Source organism: Sorghum bicolor, chromosome 10 (genome assembly GCF_000003195.3).
Source record: "Sorghum bicolor cultivar BTx623 chromosome 10, Sorghum_bicolor_NCBIv3, whole genome shotgun sequence".
In the NCBI taxonomy this organism is placed as follows: domain Eukaryota; kingdom Viridiplantae; phylum Streptophyta; class Magnoliopsida; order Poales; family Poaceae; genus Sorghum; species Sorghum bicolor.
In genome coordinates this window covers 35,862,303-35,882,928 of record NC_012879.2, presented here as the reverse complement: position 1 = coordinate 35,882,928, position 20,626 = coordinate 35,862,303, and the positions used below count along the sequence as shown (strand labels likewise).

General features: G+C 43.3%; 2 protein-coding genes, 1 long non-coding RNA gene and 1 pseudogene across 4 annotated transcripts; 1 reads left to right on the top strand and 3 right to left on the bottom strand.

Annotated features, from left to right (window-relative positions):
- LOC110429524 (ATP-dependent DNA helicase PIF1-like) lies at nt 10,831-11,625 on the bottom strand. The gene has a single exon (XM_021449845.1). It carries the CDS (start codon nt 11,623-11,625, stop codon nt 10,831-10,833), a length of 795 nt encoding a protein of 264 aa, XP_021305520.1.
- On the bottom strand, nt 15,048-15,760 carry LOC8085345. 2 transcript variants are annotated; one of them, XR_002448050.1, is made up of 4 exons: nt 15,585-15,760; nt 15,358-15,498; nt 15,204-15,272; nt 15,048-15,127 (listed from the first exon to the last, which is right to left on the bottom strand). It is a non-coding gene; the product is annotated as an uncharacterized LOC8085345 (long non-coding RNA). The 2 variants fall into 2 exon arrangements; XR_002448049.1 differs by having other exon boundaries at nt 15,049-15,130.
- On the bottom strand, nt 16,045-18,126 carry LOC110431136. Its single transcript, XM_021449844.1, has 7 exons — nt 17,922-18,126; nt 17,057-17,094; nt 16,904-16,985; nt 16,625-16,822; nt 16,451-16,549; nt 16,279-16,353; nt 16,045-16,190 (listed from the first exon to the last, which is right to left on the bottom strand). The coding sequence occupies exons 3-7, from the start codon at nt 16,968-16,970 to the stop codon at nt 16,045-16,047; spliced, it is 585 nt and encodes a 194-aa protein (XP_021305519.1). The 5' UTR covers nt 16,971-16,985; nt 17,057-17,094; nt 17,922-18,126.
- Nucleotides 17,048-20,513, top strand: LOC8072947 (annotated as a pseudogene).

Genomic DNA, 20,626 nt, shown 5'->3' with positions numbered 1-20,626 from the left:
AATAGGTGCATCGGACGCGACTGCTTCCTACGAGCTCCAAGTCAAACCCGAAGGCCAGGACGGCAGCCAGGAAGTGGAGGTCCAGCCAGTCGGACTCGAGGAGCCCGAAGAAGAAGTTGAGTGCCCGAACCACGAGCCAGCCTCGTACGTGAAAGGCATGCCCCGGAGCATTCTAAGCCTCCCTTTACTTTTAAAAGTTTACTTAATATGTTATATCTATTGCTGCATTAAGTATAGGAGTTGTGATGAAACTCCTGCTGCATTTTACTCCATCCTTGTCCAGATAACTCACTACACCTTGGTTATAGAGTTAGGATCGAGTAGCAGCTTAGCCATGCTTAATCGGTAGAAGTCAGGTGATTTCCTGTCACCTGCGCGATATAGGGTTGTATCGGTATACGATGGTCTATATGTGCTATCGCGAATGGAACCTGATTAAATTGACTTAAGCCGGGCGGAGTTTTGCAAGGTTGTAGTAACTCCGTCTGTGGTAGCTAAGGACCGACCATTGTACGTCCTCTTGTAATGTTGAACGCATGCCTAACACTTAGTTGGCCGGATAACTCGTTTCGACCGCAAAGCCAAGTAATATGACTCAGGCTGGAAGGTCGATAAGTATAAAGTGCGCACTACCGAAGGAAGTGCGGTGTGCGGGGGACCATTGGCGTAAGCCCAAAGGCAGGTGAGTTAAAATTCCTGACCTCCCTGGCAGAGTGGTAGCCCTAAGAGTGCGGTGCTTATCGGAACCGCGATTCCAGAGTCGTATCAAAGGTGACCCGTTGGCTCTCCGGCAGGGGAAGCTTGGGTGATTGATGGGAATACCCCTCCAGCTGGATAGGAATTCGATTCGAATCGCCGTCTCTCCCGTTAAGTGAGAACTTGACAGAGCAGCGGCAAACGTAGCATTCACTAAGGAACTTTGGTTCATGATAATGATGATAGCAAGGGAGAATATATGATGAACTTGATATGGTTATTATTGCTTGTAATAATCAAGCGAAGTACTTTAGTACAGGTGCTAATCTAGTGGTAGGCTGATGATGAATAAATATGATGCTCTCACAATAATGTAGTTTTAATGCAAGCTTTTGGCAAATGTGAGTCAACCAACTCCACTTGATGTTAGCCTTGCATGATCCTTGGTGTCTTTTATGTTTTACTAGATGCGTAAGTCTAGCTGAGTACAATCTCGTACTCAGGGTTTATTCCCACCTGTTGCAGATGACATCTTTTTATGACGGCTTCTGCAAGACCTGTCTCCATCCCGCTGGGGATGAGGACTAACCGTTGGGCACGGTTCTCTAACAAACTCGTCCCTGTTGCTTTTGGAAGGATGGTGTAGACTCTGGCAGTAACACGAACATGTGAACTGAACTTTGGAAAGTGTGTGTGTAATTATTTTGCTTCCGCTACTTCGAACATGTGTTGTAATAACTTAATAACTCCGATGTGGTGCCGCTTCGACGGCAATGAATGACTATGTAACATTCGCTGTGTTGTGCTGAATTATTACGATCTTAGTTTGTTGCAAGTTGGTTTGAAGTCCTTCATGATTTCAATTGACTACCGGGATTATATGGGCTCAAGTTTGGAAACTTGATTGCTAGTCGATCGTTTCTACACTTGAACTCTTATAATTTGGTCGGTTCTGTGACATATACTCTTGTGGGGTTGGGTTGAAATGAATTTTCTGCAGATATAGTAACAGCAAAACCTGTAGACCGAGTATCTACGTATAAAGAGAGCACGTATGTATGCCACCGACTATACCGCTAGAATTTTATTTTCTAGGGATGGTAAGGACGTATGGAACGCGCATGCATCATGAATCCATCATGCATCCTTTATGCACTATTTAAAATTCTTGTAATTCTTAAACTTATACCTAAATATCTTCTCTTGTAATAATCTTTCCTCACTCAATTGTGGTCTTTCCCGACAGATGGCAGCCCCACATGCAAGTGAGACTTTTCTGGACATGTTTGGCACTCCTACCTTGTTGTGGAGGGTACTAAGTTCAGTGGGATATGAGGAACCACCTCAGTACACTTGGACAGTGGCCGAGCATGCAGGATCTTTGCCTTGGGTAGATGTCCAAATTACAGTTCCTCCTTGTCCAAAAAACCCACAGTGGCTAGGATGGGTAGTGTAGTCCGATGGTCAAACTCCTTGGGATGGTGCCCAAGTAGCCACCTTAGAAGTGTTGTTGGAGATATGCTAGGACTTTGGTGATGAGCTAATCAATGGCCCAGCTGGATCTTTTCCTAGAGTGAGTGTAACTGACACCTTTATATCCTAGATAGGAACTAAGTCCCTCGAGATGAGAGAAACCATACTAGGATATAGCTCTAGCCCCGCCATGAGTGCTATGCTGGCGGTACTTAAGCTGTACTATGTACACCAAGACACCTATGTATAAGCCATGCTAGCGCTTCAGCAAGCTCAAATTGGGCGGCGCAAACTGCACAAGCGCGTGCGCAAGCACCGCAAAGCCTTTAGTGATGCGCAAGCTGAAATTCAAGTCATTCCGACCGCGAAGCCTACGAGTGCATCTCCGGCCGGATACCCCGTTCGGTTTAAGTGCGCACCCCGGTTGGTAGCAAGTATCTACGGGGAGTCAATGGCGTAAGACCGAGGAGTCAGATTAGAGTCCTAACCCAGGCAGATTGGTGGTCCCTGGGGGTGCAGCGCTGTACGGACCCGAGAATTGGTCCGGAGTTGTGCTAAAGGTCATCCGAGCTGCCCTCATGAGGTATGCTTGGGTGAGTGCTAGGAATACCCCTCCAGCTAGATAGGAATCGATTCGAATCGCCGTCTCTCCCGGATAGTGAGAACTTGACTCGAGCAGCGGCAACGTAGAACTCACTAAATAAACTTGATGGTTATGATGAGAATGATGATGGCTATGTGATAATCCGGATATGGTTATTATTGTGATGCTTAATACTCAAGTGTATGCTTAGAATAGGTGCTAACCTAGTGGATAGCTGCTTTAAGTAATGAACTTGCTGCTGAAAATGGATAAATGTGGTACACAAAACTAAAGCTTTTTATGCAAAATCTGAGTCAAACCAGTACACAAATATGAGCCTTGCATACTCCTTGGTGTCACTTTATTTCTGGTTTATGACGTGTAAGTCTAGCTGAGTACCTTCTCGTACTCAGGGTTTTATTTACCCTTGTTGCAGATGATGTCGTGTATCACGGCTATTTTGCTAACTCTCACCATCCGGCTGTGGATGATGAATAGATCTCGGGCAAGATCACCTCTCGAACCTTCAGTTGTGCTTTTGTTGGGTTGATCATGAAGCTGGCATGTAATTAAACTGAGTGTGTGTGGTTTCAAACTAATTTGCTTCTGCTACTGAACTATGTTGTAATAACGCTATTTTGATCTCCGATGTGTATGTAAAACTATGTTTTGTGACGAATGTTGTAATCTGTGATGGCGATGCTTGATCATGTACCGTCTTGGTTGTATGTTGGTTGAATCGAGATCTTCTAAGGTTTCGTCGGACTACCGGGTTTATATGGGTTCAAGTCCATTGGCTTGACTACTCCCGTGGTCGCTAATTCACTTGAATTCTTATAAATTGGATAGTTCTGTTACAAGTTAGACAGAGAGAGGACCCTCGATTGGATCTGTCTGTTTAGGGTGATAGCAACAAGAGAGATTGAGAGAGTATATGGTGAAGATAGGAGTTGAGGAAGGCTGGCCTATCAGTGCCTTCTTCTTTGTATCTTTGGGATTAAGTCTCCTAACCCGAGGCTTGGTTCTAGAATCATTCAGCAATTCAACTTCTAAAACTAGTAAGTTGTTGTTCTTATTGTTCTTTGGTTTATGAGTTTACTTTATTTGCTTCGTGTAGGGAATAGAATAATTATTCGTAGCGGAAGCATGGTTCTTAGGGTAGGAATACTCATAGATACTCCATGCTTGGCTGGATTTGTGGTAGCCTTTTGGGGGAAGTGACAATCCTCTTGGCTCTCAGTAATCCACGTATCGTCAGTAGGTCAGGTAGTGTATATGGTACTAGGGTTAAGCAGTCTCTGAGGTGTCTCTTTGCTCTAGTTACTCCCCTTAGAACAATATCTACACAGCTTACCATTGGTTAGAAGAAGACTGAAGGAAGAGTTCTCTGTATACCACTTAATTCTCACTATCTTGTCTTGCAACCCGTGGGTAGTAGGTAGGATAAAAGGTTAGTCTTTTGCACGCTTTCTCCTAGTGGTAAAAAATAAATACGATACTCTAGACTTATCTCCTAAGTGAAGTGCTCACTGATATCTGTGCGCTTGCGGATTATTTCTCTTTGATTCTTTCATGTGCATAACTAATATCAACAAGCATTTATGGCGCCCTTGCTAGGGAGAAAGACGGTCTGCTTATAGATAACCTTATCTTACTCTATCTTATATCACACTTTTATCATTTTTTGTTATCTCACCTTTTCTTACATCTTACCTTTTCTTATTGATACCTTAAATTCCATTCCTATCCTTCAGTTCTCTGCACCCACGGAGACTAGCCTAGTGCGACATGAGTCATCACAACCTATCCAAACATGTAGCTATAGGTTGAGTCCGCGGTTGATTGCGCTGGTCCAAAGCCTATCCTTTTCAGGAAAAGGAGATGAAAATCCTTACCTACACATAAAAGACTTTGAGCAAACATGTGATTGTCTTTGCATTGAAGGCATATCTGATGAAAACTCTCTGTTGGAAGCTATTTCCTTTTTCACTAAAGGGAAAAGCTAGATAATGGTATAATAGAGCCATAGTTAAACAACAAGGAGATTGGGCATCTTTACGTTCCAACTTCTGCCTAGATTTCTGTCCCATCACCCAAATCATCGACCTTTGAGTCAAGGTTCTCACTATAAAGCAAGAATCTAAAGAATCATTGGCTTTAGCCTATAATCGATTTACTACACTGTTAGCATCTGGCCCGGACCTTAGTCTACTAGACCCTATTCTTTTACAATATTTTTATAAAGGTCTATGTAGAGAAAGTAGAAAGTTGCTCGACACAACTTCAGGATGATCTTTCTTGCATGTATGTTCTGAGAAAGCAAGATCAATCCTAGATCAAATCTTATCCACTGAATTAGATTACCTCCTAGAAGTAGAACCTCAACCCTAGTTAGCTGAAACCAATCCTTCACCAGACACACCATCTACTTCACGTAAAACATGTCTAGAGCAAGAAAAAAAAGAAATTCTATTTCTAGATTTTATGCTAGATATAGAACCTGATCTCTTTTCCACATTTGGAAACGCTTTGAATTATCACTTTGTTAAGAGGCCATAGATAAGCTCTAGAGAGTCTTTTAATCACCCCGAGGATATTTCCCCTGAAAGAACCTCAGGAGAATTAGTATCGGTTATAAGTAGTGAATGTTTAGAAGAATCAGAGCTTTCCACTAAAATAATCCGTTTTGTTTCATCTTGTATTCCAATTCATTGCATAATCAATACGGATCAAAGAAAAGCTCTCTATAATCTAGTTATAGGGGTAAATATCATGTCTATGTCTTTTGAAGAACATTTAGTACAAGACATGGTAATAATACCAATAATAAAATTCATGAGAAGTCTCTCAGGACATATTATCCCTAGTTTAGGAATCCTACACATTCTACAAATCCAGGTAGAACGAACCCTAGTGCATTTAAGTTTTTATATCTTTGATGTAAGGGACTTCCACCTATTAATAGGGCAACCTTTTAGGCGACTTCTCTATGAAGGACAATCTGGGAAGCTTAAAATTCGCTTAGGCAAGAAACTTCAATTCCCATTCTCCATTTTGCATTCTATAAACTCTAGGACCGAACCTTATCTACAAGAAGACCCGCTGGAGGAATTTATAGCTGCATCCTTAGTCTTTTTAGGCAAACCAGGCTTAGAAGATGAAGCTAGATTCTTCATAGAAGAAGGTGACCCTTCTGAGGAAGAACCTTTAGACGAGTTTGCAGTACCACCTTGTTGACACCGTTTTTGGACACGTATCCAGGATCGGTAGAGTGTAGGTCGGCAAGATAGGGTAGCAATACTTGATCTGCAGGAGAAGTTGCCGATGAGGATGGTTGCCGATGAGGAGTCAGCTCGATGTGGCTAAGTCCATGGGTGGTGATGTGTTTGTGCTGATGGCCGGAGTTAACCTTTGCCGATGGTTACGATGGAGAGTCTGCCGATGACGTGGAAGGAAGATTTGAACGTTGCCGATTAGCCTGTGGAGGTGTCCCAGTTTATCACGGGAGAATAGTTTTATGTTTTCATTAGTTATTTAAATCGTTTTGTATACGGATTCTGTTTAAATTGGAATTCGAGTTCTAGTCGTGTCTGTTTGTAGCTCTTTGAGCAGGGTATAAATGTAGACCCTAGGGCCTTGTAAGACGCGAATCTATCAATCAATCAAGCACAAGCTTTTACTCATATTCCAGTATTTACTTTTTTAACGACTTTGTCATATTTTCCTTTTTCATTACGAGTTCTTAGGAGTTCGTCGACTTAAGCTCGGCGTATTCTCAAGTTCCGCGTGAATACCTCTTGGCCGTGGCATCCGGGCGCATCACTGTTGTCAGGACCAAAGTATTCGAGTTATCACCATTGCCGATAGTAAGATTAAATCGGCTGGCACGCCTTAACGTTTGAATCGGGTATTAGCCCTTTGTGTTTGCAGATCAGCTTTTGCATCATCAACACATCTTTTCGCACGCCCGGTGGGACACAGATCCAAGATCAAGATCAACATGTCGACTACCGAATTCGACTTGGAGAACGTCATCCCCGTGACAGAAGCTAGCCTCAAAGATGAGCAGAAGCAAGCTATTGCGAAGGCTATGGAGGATTACAAGCAACAATGTCTCAAGGCCTTCAGCATAAATAGGAGCGGCGACGTGATCCAGAAGGAAGCACTGCCGATGCCTCGGCAGGTTACTTTTGAAGCCAATCCTGGTAAACTCCAAGACATGGTCGATAGTGCTATCAACCGTGCCTTGATCAACCAAGCTGGTGTGCTGTCCAATACGATTTTCATTGCCGTGGCTAGAACTTTCAAGGAAGGACAGTTGCCACTAAATTATGTGGGTCCTTCTCATCATCAGCCAGGATCACCGGTGGTCACAGCTCCATCGGCTGCTACAGCCGCTACGGGCACGAAAACTGCTGTTCCTCCAAGCACGTTAGGAGTTACCAATGCACAATCTACGCCGATGACGACCAATCCATCGACCTCAGATGGGCAGATTAAGCTTACTACAGATCTGTTGGTATCGGCAATGTCAGGACCGGTTCCTCCTCCTAACTGGTGGGGTTTTGGTATGCCTCCAGAGCTCACGTTGAAGACACCTGGTACATCTCAGACGGCTGATATAAGGGCAAGGCTCCTATGGCATCGGCACCTCCAAATATGCCAATGAACCAGAGTCCCCAGTATACTACAACTACTACTGCAAGACCTTACACTGGGAATTCTCAAGCTCCGACTGTCCAGATGCATCGGCAGATTCAATGCTGGTGCAACAGAGGTTTATGACTCAACCAGGGTATGTCAATTCAATGATGATGCCCAATTACCAGTCATCGGCAGGCCCTATGCCGATGAACGCTAATAGTGGATGGCCTGAGCAGCAAGTCTTTCCACAAATGCACCAACAGCACCATCAAGCTACAGGGTTTCGACAAGGCCAGATCTACCCCGGGTTCCAGAATCAGGGATTGCCCAACAAGCCAATGAATCTTGGGCAGCAGATCGGCGGATAGCAGATCGGCGGGCAATAGTTTGGTGGTCAGCAGATGGGTGGCCAAATGATTAACCCAATGTTCCATGCAGATCGCGCACCGCACAGACACGTGGAAGCTTACCAGCAGATGCCAGATCCGCAACCACCTCATCGGCAAGATGCCGATGCTTATTGGGCCGATAATATTGCTGAAGTAAAGAGAGATCAATTTGGGATAAAACCTAAAGTCAATACTTACTCTTATCGGACACTGTATCCTCCTGCATATGATTTAATCCCACTTCCAAATCGGTACAAAGTGCCGGATTTTACTAAGTTTTCTGGACAGGATGATACGTCAACCATGGAGCATGTCAACAGGTTCATCATCCAGTGTGGAGAAGCTACTAACAGGGACGAGTTAAGGGTTCGCTTGTTCTTGTCATCATTGTCTGGATCGGCTTTCACTTGGTTTATATCCTTACCTCCCAACTCGGTGATTACTTGGGCCGATCTAGAAAAGCAATTTCACAAATACTTCTTTTCTGGAGTCCATGAGAAGAAGATCACCGATTTGGTCAAATTGAAGCAACGCAATGATGAATCGGTTGAAAGTTTTGTGCAGAGGATAAGGGAGGTTAAGAACAAATGCTATAGTCTGGTTTTGGATGATCGGTAGCTAGCCGATTTGGCTTTCCAGGGTTTGTTGTCGCATATTAGGAACAAGTATGCATCTCAAGAGTTCGAAAGCTTAAGTCATTTGGTGCAGAGGATTTCTGATCAAGATATCAAGCCTTTGGAGCCCAAGAGAGCATGGAACAAAAAGGTATCATTTGTTGATGAGGCAGCAAGCTCAGATTCTGATGAGGAACCAGTCATCAGCTTGGCAGAATGGGTGAAGAATAAGAAGCCAATGTCTTGCCCCTTCGGGCATAAAGAGCCAGAGAAGTTCACGTTTGATATCACTAAAGCCGATAGGATATTTGACTTTCTACTTCAGGAAGGTCAGATCAAGCTATCACCTAATCATGTGATCCCATCGGCTGAAGAATTGAAAAGGATGAAATATTGTAAGTGGCACAATGCAACTTCTCATGACACCAATGAGTGTAAAGTTTTTAGACAGCAGCTGCAATCGGCTATAGAATCTGGGAGGATCAAATTTGACAGCTCCAAAACTCAGAAGCCGATGAAGATTGATCAGCATCCTTTCCCAACAAACATACTGGATGCCAAGGTAAAGGCCAAGGTCTTGACATCGGAGGCGGCTGAAAGAAGTGCATCGGTGGATCCTCAGCATCAGATCACTACTGCCGATGCGAAAGGAAAAGGCTTGATCCAGGAGGGAACTAACTCAGGATGGCCTCCCCGATCTGGTATTATGATAACTCACAGGAGGCCTCAGGAGACTTGGCAGCAACGTGAGGATCGGTATCGGCGCCAGCAAGAGGACTATCGTCGGGAAGAAGAAAGACGCCGACAGGAGTGGAATCGGCACAAGGATCACTGGAATTGTCCGTTCTTCATCCATTGTTGGGAGGAAAATATCAAGCTTCCTACTGTCAGAGATTGTCCTGAGTGCAATGGTTATGATCGGTATGACAGATCCGATCGGCGCTATTGTTAACACTAGCTAACACCACTTAGATACTAGGTTGTCATCCCCAGCATGGTGCCAGAGTGTACAAAGGTATTTATAAATGTAAAGGGCTCTCTAGAAAATAATCTATTCTATCCGCAAGCGCACAGATAAAACACCTCATTGTACCATTTCACCAGGATAAGTATTCCAGGTATCGTTATTTATAATTTTGCTCAAGGGATTTAAAGAAGATGAAATTAAATCAAGGGGCAAAATCTATCAAGGCATAGACTAGAGATAAACTTGCAAGAACATGATTACTAATGAGAAACTCGTCACACAGTCACTTACTTTAGCAGGGGGTAAACCATAAAGATAATGATAATAAAATATAAGTTCATGGGTAGATGACACAGCGATTAGAAAATAGACTACTCCTCATATATGTAGGTGATGTCGGATTAGCTAGAGAATGGATTCTAAGTTATCTACTAACTACTAAGTCATAATCTACTCTAGTTATCTACAAGATCATATATAGCATAAAAGACTCTTCATTCATGTATAAGGAACATTGATAAAGTAAATCAGAGCATCGCATGACTTACTCCACAATACCGGTTATGCCTGTCCTATCAACGGAGGGTGGACTATATAAGAATCAACGAAGCTGTCACTATCGCGAACTACCACACGACCCGGCCAATAGGATACATTTGCAGATAAATAACATCTAAGCACCACGCTCACATGTGATCTATCACCTAACTCCCTCGCGTCAAGAGCTAAGCGCTTTGCAAACTTATACATAAACTCATTATCAATTAGAGCTATATCAAATATAGAACTAGAGCAAACTAAGAACATAATAATTAGAGGCATAATGCAATTAGAACAAAGAATTAGAGAAAGATAATGTTTAATATCGGCAGGAAGAAATCTTTGATATCCATTTCTTTCGTGCGCTAGTAAATACACAAATAAGTTTCGCCGCATCTCCATACCATCGTGTCACACATTTGAGTATATGTATATATATTAGTGTGTGTCGCATGGATAATACTACGTTTTTATAAAAAAACTTGTATAAAAACTGAGACAAGCTATTCCGTACCAAACCATGAGTATGTTGTGTAGTAAACCAATAATAGTAAAATATAATTTATTTATTTACAACAAAACACTCAAAATGTAATTATGCCATCATATAAATATGTATAGAACATCTCCCTGTAGAGTCTGATAAGCCAATTGAAAATACCTAAGAACAACAAATATAGAGATAGTGAGATATTATTTGTGCAAAACAATATGAATCACAAAAATACAATTATGAGTTAGTAAAGTAATGTTACCTCATCTATGGTGTTAGGACCTCCTTATATAAAATATTTTTTGTGAAAGTTCCATCCGTTGTTAGGGTCTTCTTATCCTTATCTTTTTTATTTAATAACGCATTCTTAGGCTTTTTCCCCATGGTATTTTTTTTAGCATTTTTCTTCTCTATATTTTTGCCTCCTCCTCTTATGCCTCTGCATCAGCTGGTAGGGCCAGGATCTTAATATTTATTCTTGATGTGGCTCTAGACATCGCAACGTACAACTGGCCGTGAAAGAAGACCGGTGCAGGCAGGTACACACCCACATTCGGGATGGTTTGGCCCTGTGACTTGTTGACCGTCATGGCAAAGCTCAGCCTGATGGGAAACTGCTTTCTCTTGAACTGGAATGGGAACATCTCATCATCAGACGGGCATAACGGTATTCGAGGAAGGAATACCCGCTTCCCAGCATGCTGCCCAACAACGATTTCAGCGTCGATTGTATTTCTTCGGAACCCCCGTACCACCAACCTTGTACCATTGCATAACCCATTGGCGGGGTCAATATTCCTAAGCAATATGACAGGACACCCGAGCTTGAGCTTCAAGACATGTGGTGGCAGCCCGTTGGGGGTCAGGCTATTAAGAAACTCCGATGGATAGTAGTTATGTGGATCATCTACCGCGGTGTCAAAACTGTGATACACCGTCTCACCACCTTGGAACATATCAATCATTTTCATATTGATTATGTCCACCCAATCATTGCGTGTAGATAAAATCGCTCTGGTGGTGATGTAGCCTTTGTCCGCCATGTTTGCATTCAGATTTGGGAAGATGCTGTCAATCAGACTATGAAGATCTTTCTCGGCATCACCAGAGTACGGGATACAGATCTCATCTAGAATACGAACATTGCCATCTCCGTTAACCTCTTCCGTTCCACCACCAATGCGCAACAAATAATCTGCAAACCACGGATCACTCTGAGCCCTCATGTTGCGAGCAAGCTTTAAGTGGCGCATGGATTCCCAAAGATACGACCTTCGTAGAGAAGCACCGACTATTTGAGCCCTAGATCCTTTCCACACAACAGGGAGGACTTGTCTGAAATCCCCACCAAGGACAACAGTCTTCCCACCAAAGGGTAGGTGTGACCGACCCATGATATCACGTAGGCTGTTGTCTAGTGCTTCCAAATTTTGCCTCTTTGTCATCGATGCCTCGTCCCTAATTATGAGAGCTGCTTGCTGCAACAACTTGGCAGTACCACTCTGTTTCGTGAAGCTACAACAACCGCCCTCTTGAAGAGTTAGGGGTATCTTGAAACACGAGTGGACCGTCGTCCCACCTGGCATTATGGCCGCTGCGACCCCAGATGTAGCTGTGGCAACGGCAAGCTTATCCTTGCTACGTAGTTTTGCGAGCAGTGCCCTATACAAAAATGTCTTTCCTGTCCCATCAGGTCCATCCACAAAGAATAGCCCGCCTTGTTTGCTGAGACAGCTGCCATTATCTCATTGTAGGCAGACTTTTGCTCGGCGTTGAGTGAGTCACACAATAGCACATCTTGAGGATTCTGCTCAACGCTAGCTTTCTCAAATATCTCACAAGGTATATGGCTGGCATCATCGTATGAGTGATCAATATGTGGAAGAGGAAATGACCTTATGTCCTTTCCCATAGACTGCAACATGTTTCTAATGTCTATCAAAACCATTTGTTGCACGAGATCTGAGGATGGATTATTGCGACTATAGTCCTCTGACATTGCATCGTAGTGTTTTGTCCACAACCCCATCACATCATGCGGTTCGCAGAATACCAATATTGTTGCAAATAGCCTTCTTAGAGAGCTAGGCATCTCGAACAAAGTAGCTTCCGTTAGACATTCATCTAGGGTATTATCCTCTTCGATTAGACCCCTCCTTTCTGCAGCTTCACAAAACGAAGGTAGTAGCACCCCATCAACTGTCCTGAGGTGTTCATATGAGGTAGCACCAGCAACATTGTTCAAGAGAACACGAAGAAAGTAGCGTTCACCCTCGGCAGGATGGGCCGAGATGACTCTACCAATTTGGAAAACAGAGTTTTTTCTTTTTTGCCAGAATTTACCATCAGACTGCCAAGTAAAATACTCTAGGAAGTCTTGATATAAGATTTTGCGAGCTTCCTCATCATGCTTGTTTGCATCAAAGTATGCTGTCAACATTGACTCTTCTACACCAGGCCTATTAATGATCTTTTCGACCTTGTCCCGTTTATGAAATGCCACCATGTGCATGTCGGGTAGATGAAGTTGCAGCTGCTGTACTGGCGGATGGTTCTTGCTCAAGTCAAAGCCATATATCCTCCATAGTGCTTCTGGAGGGGTCACCCAACTGGCGTCTCTATACTGTTTGATCTCATCAATGTTTCCTTTCCCGTCCTCTTTGTCGGTCTCCCTCATCACAACTGATGCCCTATCATGTCCCTTGTATATGTACTTGAACAAATACTTTACTGATTTAATGCTCCCACAAGCCTCAACGTTTATATGGCAGTTGAAGGTACGAAGCAAGCAAGGGTTGTAAGGCACAACCCATTGATTGTCCAAGTAGTGGCCTCGAACTTTTAGCATGCGACCATCATTGCGTCACCGATATATGGGGTATGAATCCTTTCCCTGTGATGTTGCCTCACAGAATGGTCGTGGGTAACGGTTCTTGCATGACCCACGGCCTGCCGTGCATGGACAGGATGGATTAAGCGTCCCACAAGGACCATGCATCATATGCTTCGTGACCATCTTGTATAGCTCAGGGTATTTTTTCTTATTTGGTAGCTCTGCACTAATGATCATGTCATATTGCTCGGGACATGTGAGCTTGTACTTTCGTTCCATTATTAGCAAGAAGTGTGCATGCGGCAATCCCCTCTTTTGGAACTCTACTACATATACGTAGGCCTTCGCCTTACCAAGTATGTCTTTCTCCATCAACACTTTTCTCATTGCATCCAACTTTGCTCTGAAGACCCGTGTGACGAGATCTGGGCGGTCCTGTGGTGTCTGGCCTGGGTAAAGTTCATTCTTGATCTCATCCCAATTAGGGTTGCATGTCATTGTGAGAAAGATATCAGGTTTACCATACTTTCGAACCAGAGCCATTGCATCCATGTATCGACGCCTCATGTCACGGGGTCCTCCGATGAATGACGAAGACAACACAGTACGCCGTCCAACATTCTCAGCACACCCTTCACCCGAATGCATGCTATCCACGAGGCCTTGGTATAGGTCAGCCCTCAATGTATCCTGATTGTTCCTCATGTAGTCTAAACGTGAGCTCTCAATCTTGATGTAGGTGTCGACGGCAAACTGCTGGAAAAGGCGTCGGCCATAGAGTATAGGATTAAATATCCCTGGCCGCATCTGAAACTTGTAGCAATAGTAGTCGCGTACTGAGACACATGTATTTGAAACAGGTTCTACAAAGAGACATTGTTTCAATTAGTATCATGAGTTTGCAGAAAGAGTTTACTTTGCATAATTGAAAAAAGATCAATTTACCTCCATCGCCGTCACCATTCTCAGCACGCCTTTTACGGGTTGCTCGAGCTCGATCAATTTGAGCCATAGTTACACCCAGTTTTGGAATGCAATTGTGCCACCCGAGCTCACCCTTTGGAAAGAACAACGGGTATGATAGTGAGTTGTAGCATGCATTATATGAGCGGATGCCATGTATAGACCGATCCTTCCCTTGGAGGAGAACACTATGCTCGAATTGGCCATGACGCTCACTACCCTCAACCCATACGGCGGCCACCTCTGATGTCAACGGCACATTATATGTTCTTTGATCAAGGCGTTGGTCAAGGTTCAGCTCAACTCGGTAATCCTCGAGGTTTTCAACATGACCCATACTCCTTAGTTGCTGAGAGTAAGGATTCCCTTCAAGGACCCCGACCAACTATTGTATAACTTCTCTATCTTTTTGGGCGCATTGCTCACGACACTTGCTCATGCGATGCTCGAGGGCGATGCTCGAGGGATGGGTCGTCATCATAAAAATAAAGTTCGAGGTGTCTTTTTTTGACACCCGCCTCTTTACCAAATGATCGTATGTTATGGTAAATCTGACCATGGGCACGAAATGTGTAGACACCACAGATTCGCATGTTAGTGGTGATACGATCTAGGTGGCAGTACAAAGACGTGAAAGAGAAGTGGCCGTTGAAGTATCTGATGTTTGCACGAATGTGCCTAGCATCAGCGTCCGAGCTTGACCACAACCTCATGAGCTCTGGTGGTGTCTCAGGACTTGAAAGATGAATCTTTCCACCCCTACAACAGACGCTGATCGAATTTCTTTGCGTTACAGTGCTTGCAGTTCGGCACCGAGGGTAACATGTGCGACTCTGATGGGACATTAGCATAGACCCGGTCATATAGATCTGGGACATCAGGCTCATGATTCTCTTGCTCATATGTGTCGACATCGGTTCCCTCATCCTCGTCTTCTAAGAAAAAGTTCACGTGTTACGTGTTGAAAGAAAATTTATAAATTAAACTTTTTACTGTTACGCAATGTACCTTGACCGGCGAAAAAGTATGCCTCATCCTCTTCCTCGTCCTCCTCAAATATGACATCTTCGTCATAGTCTGTTTAACATGGCCACATATATGTTGAAAGAAATATTATGGCATATAAACACCAGAAAGAGATAAAATGTAATAAAGAAAATACCATCCTCGACCATAGAGTCTGATGTATGATCTTGTGCACTATATGGAGGCATTGAAGAGGTACCGTCAGCTACAGACGGTTGTGTTTGTGTGCCATTACAATTATTAGGTGCTTGAATTGGAGTTTGTTGGGTGACACCATCTGTAGTAAGAGAAAGTATGAGTTTTTGTAATATGTTAGCGAAGGTAAAAAATCTTCCTAATATATGGTCGAGGAAGGTTCATTACCGTTGCAAACAACACTCGGTTGAGTCAGTCCGTTCGAATCGTTGCATTTTCCATCCGCACACCCTCTAGCCCTTCCTCCAATGTTTGCTTCAAAAACCCGATTGCGACGGGATAGAAGGGCATTTCTCTCGCCATTGGTCACTCGATGTCTATGTATGGTCTGTGCCGCAACCAATTCAGGGGTCAGAACTTCTGGATTTTGAACTACAGTTGGTGCAATGTGGACAGGCGTGCCACCGAATTCAGGTATTTCCATATCATCTAAAGGCGCTTCAGACGATTGAGGTGAAGCAGGAAAAATAATTTGAGGGTTGAAGTGAGGGCTCTCCATAGCAATTGAGTCCCGATGCAAATTGTTGGCTCGGTTTTCCCTCACCATCGTATTGTATTTTTTCTTGCTCTCTTTTCGTTTCACCTTCTTTTCTTGTGGAGTCATTTGCAGTTTTCTTGCAGCATTTTTCTATGCATACAAGTCACGTCGTCTCTTATTTAATAACGCTTTTTGTTCAGGAGACATTGCAGCCCATCGTGCTCTTTCTACCTCACGCTTACGCTCTTTTGGACACGTGACAACATTGTTGATGGAAGTGGATGCATTTATAGGACCTAAATATAATATAGAATGAACAACAATTGGATTACGCAGGTCACGTTTCCTTTTCAAACAATTAACATTAATGAAACTACATTGTACCTGGGTTTAGATCAGGTGATGCATCCGTAATGTCAATCATGCCGCTTTGATCTATACATATATTGGAGTAATCATCTACATATATATAATAAAATTGTATTAACCATGTCCTCGATATCATACGAGCATAAGAAAATAAAATTAGTACAATGAAAAAAGCCCAGATCGATACATGTGTTATCTTTATCAATATGCATGGGTGAGGTGTCTCGATGTAGCCAATCACTATCTTCATCGCCATCATAGTTTTTCATGGTTGATTCAACTCCAACTGGTCAACATATGCATCAGTATATATTAAATAAACTTAAAAATGACAATATTGAATTCATAAACCAAGGTTTACATGTTTTTTTCTGATGATATCGTTCACGACGTATTGCATTTTTTTCAGACTTTTCTTGATGATACTTTTCCCTAAGTTTTTTATTTTTATCATCTCTTTGTTCTTGAGTCATTGATGCACTTCGTGCTTTTTCTCTTTCCCTTTTACGTTGCACACGCTCATCAATTTGTTCTCGTGAATTTGATGTTGACTGGCCACCTGTTTCAAAATTAGTTGAAAATAACTTAACCACCACAAATAAGTTCAAAGCATAGAAGGGGATCAGAATAAAACAATTACCACAATTGATGGTGTTTGTCAAGTCTTTAAAAGGTCTACGACCTTCATTATTTTGCATATCTTTCATTATGATCAAATTATTCTATAAAAGTGAGCAAAGTTAGTAGACATAATACATGTACAACAAAGATGTACACCAAATCGATGGAGTACCTTCCCCAGTCTGATGACGGTAAACCCATAGAATTCCCCTATAAAAACAAATAGATAAAGGCGACGACAATAAATTATTGCTTTGCATGACACTGAGAACAAAGAAAAGAAGAGTAAAAAAAGGAAATGCTTCTAACCAATTTCAGGTTAAAAGAATAGTATGCTGTGTGGATTTTGAACCTGAGCAAGCAATGCAAATTAAGTGAGAGATGAACTCCGCATCTTTTAGAGCCCCCCTCCCCCCTCCCCAACACACACGCGACAATATGGGCAGCAAAATACTGATACATGAACTAAGCGACGAATCGTTCCTTTTTAGGTAGATTTGTTAGATATTACTGAACGGTGAACACTGACCAAACCAAGAAGACAGCTCGCTATGTCTATCTAGAACACAGTTTTACTATTTCATTTAAAAAAACAAATCCATCCCCGGATGAGCATACTCTGTAGAGCACTCGACGCATCCCTAGCAACAAACAACTAGGATTTAAGTTCCAAAAGAGGACCAATATGGCAACTGGGTCATGAATAACGGCCATGAAGGAAACTGAGGATCATTGGGATTGGGAGGTTTGTGTTTGACATTTTCAAAGTCATCTGTAAGCTACCGAATTCGATGCTGGTATGTTAAATTTGTTGGAAACTATGAAAAGTTGAACAGAATCAGCATGGTATTTGTCATTTCGAGGTGTTTCTTTCTTATCGTGCTTATCAGGAATATGGGATGACAGTGACTTAAGTATCATTAGATGAGAGTTCTATAATGGCAAAGTAATACTTGTTTCGAAATAGAACAATCACGAGAGAAAACAAATAACCAACAAGAAATCTCATGCATTGGATCAAAGAGAAGGTATATTACCTCCAAGAGAATGCCTAACTCAGGTCCGGGATCACAAAGATGTTTGATAATTAATGTACCCTGGATGTGTAGACCAACCTGCAAGCTTTACAGTCTAATAGCCCAATGCCAAGCTCTTCTCCCTGTCAAAAGAAAAAAATACCTTAACCTCTCCAATTTAGCTTTCCAGCATTTCAGTAAGCTTCAGAGTTCAGATTGATGCCACACACACCTGATATGTCTTAAGATTATTTATAGCCTTTGCAGACAACGAATAGACACATAATGAGTGTTCAAAGCGTGTGTGAAACGCTCCAGGACAGACGAGATATGTAAGACCTGAAAACCATAAAAAAAATATGATATTACAACATCAAACACAGTTGACAGTATAAAGTCCACCTCAATTGGATTTTACAAATAAAATTAAGCATTCTCATAAGTTATTTTGAAAAGAGTACAGTGTTGCATAAATGTAAACAGTTAACTAAGTGAATTGAGAACTGACACACGGCTATCTATTTCAATCAATGCTTAAGGAACAAAACATGAATCTTGAACATATAACCCTCATCAGTTTTGTCTGTTTAATTTTGTGCATAAAAAAGTTGTTGTCTGCTAGAATGACAAATACATCTTAACTGGAATGCCAAAAAACAAAAAACAAGAATAGGATGCAATGATAAACAAGTGTCCATTGCAGTACTGCTTGATGACTGCTTCCTGCAATTTGGCCTGCTGGTGCTGTATGTCATATCTCAGATTCTGTCAAGCATGATTCTACATTGTAGATTGCTGAGAACTTAATATTTAATTTTTTATTGTGCAAGTTAGACAATGCATACCTCCCAGTGCTACATTGCGAGATAGGTGTATGAGCATTCAGGTGATCTTGTTGTGATGACTTAATGTAAGTGTGATGACCAATGATTTAAATTTACTAAGTTCTGATTTGTAATCTATTGGATGACCAATTAGTTCGGAACTGTAAAGACATGCAATCTATATAATTTTGGTGTTTTAATTGATAGTCAATTCATATACATGTATTAGGATTTTAGGACAGATAAGCAGGTAAGGTGAACACTGTCTATCTCTCTACTTTCTGGATTGTAATTTCTGGACTGCAACATGGCTATAAATATTATTTGAAATTGATTAGTCGCCACGTAACCTAACCTTCTAATTATGTTAATTACACTGGAACCAGTATCAGAACCTCATGTTCTCTATGTTATATGCTCTAGACTGAAAAATATTGAACCAAATAATTATGATTTACTCATAAGTTCCATTTAAACTGGCATATATTCTCCCCCTATATCCTAAAAACACCCTATCCCACCTTCCTTTACTTATAAGTTATTAATCAAGATAGTTTTATCAGGCCCCTGCATTTACTAAGCCAATATAGTTTTATCAGGCCCCTATATTAGATCATTAATCAAGTAAGAAGATTGCTGTTTTCACATGATTTTATTTGTACACAAAATACAACGGGCACGTCCACTGGCCATTGGATCTTTTCTAGTATACATACTTATACATACTGAAAAGGAGTGTTGACTTGCATATTACTTAAACCGTACCTGTGTTGTTTGTGCAGGTTCACGTCCAGAAACTCCTTGTAGGCGTCACAATACGTCTGCAGAACGCCAGAAAGAAATGGCAGATGAAGTCCCCAATCCTGGAGTAATGTACACAGAAAATGATCTTAGATTCCTCTACTTCTCACTGGAGATAGCAAAAACCAGAAGGGACTTACGACACGCACAGGCTATGCCAAACAACAAAAAACAAGCAATGGAACTCCATTTAGTCGAGCGTGAAGTCCATTTAGGCCAGCCGGGCGATCGCACTCTACTACCTGCGCGGCATGCAGTCGAGCGTGAAGTTCAGCTTCCAGCGCGCGCTGTCGTAGAACCTCGGCAGCGCCTGCCTGGGGTCGCTGTTCGTGCCCACCATCGAGGCGCTCCGCATCCTGGCGCGCGGGCTCAACCTCCTGGAGGGCGAGGATGAGTTCATGTTCTCCTGCGCGTACTGACGAGCGGAGCTGCGTGTAATAATGTTTTCCAGATCGCGGCGTACGGGCGTGGGTTCGTGCAGGCGTCGCGGAGCACGTGGGGGCAGTTCGAGGCGCTTCCCGGGATGGCGGCGCTGGTGGACTCGGACATCACCAGCTCGGTGTGCTTCCTGACGGGGGTGACGAGCGGCGCGCTGTGCGTGGCGCTGGCGGGGTCGTGGGCGTTCGCGACGCACCGGCACTACACGGCCACCGTGTCGCTGCTGGCCTTCTACGTTGGGTACCTGATGACCCGCATCGGCATGGCGCTGCCGCAGGCGTGCGTCGGCTGCTACTACGTCTGCTACGCCGAGAACCCCACGTCGCGGCTCTTCGACGGCACCATACCCGACCGGCTGAACAAGATGCAGGAAGACCGCGACCTGCTCGTGCCCACGCCGCGGTTCCCGCACCAGCACGGCCCGGAGATCTGGACGCGCCGCGGCCGCCGCCGCCGCTGGCGCCCAGCCCCACGGCGCCCACGCGAAGAGATCGGGACGCGCCGCCGCCGCTGGCGCCCAGCCCCACGGCGCCCATGTGAAGACGAGTGAAGAGAAGGAGAGAAGGCGAGTGAAGGGAAGGGGACTCACCGGCGACGAGGGACTTGCAGATCACGGAGGAAGGGGATCGGGGGGCTGGCTCTGGTATGCGAGGCGGTGATGCG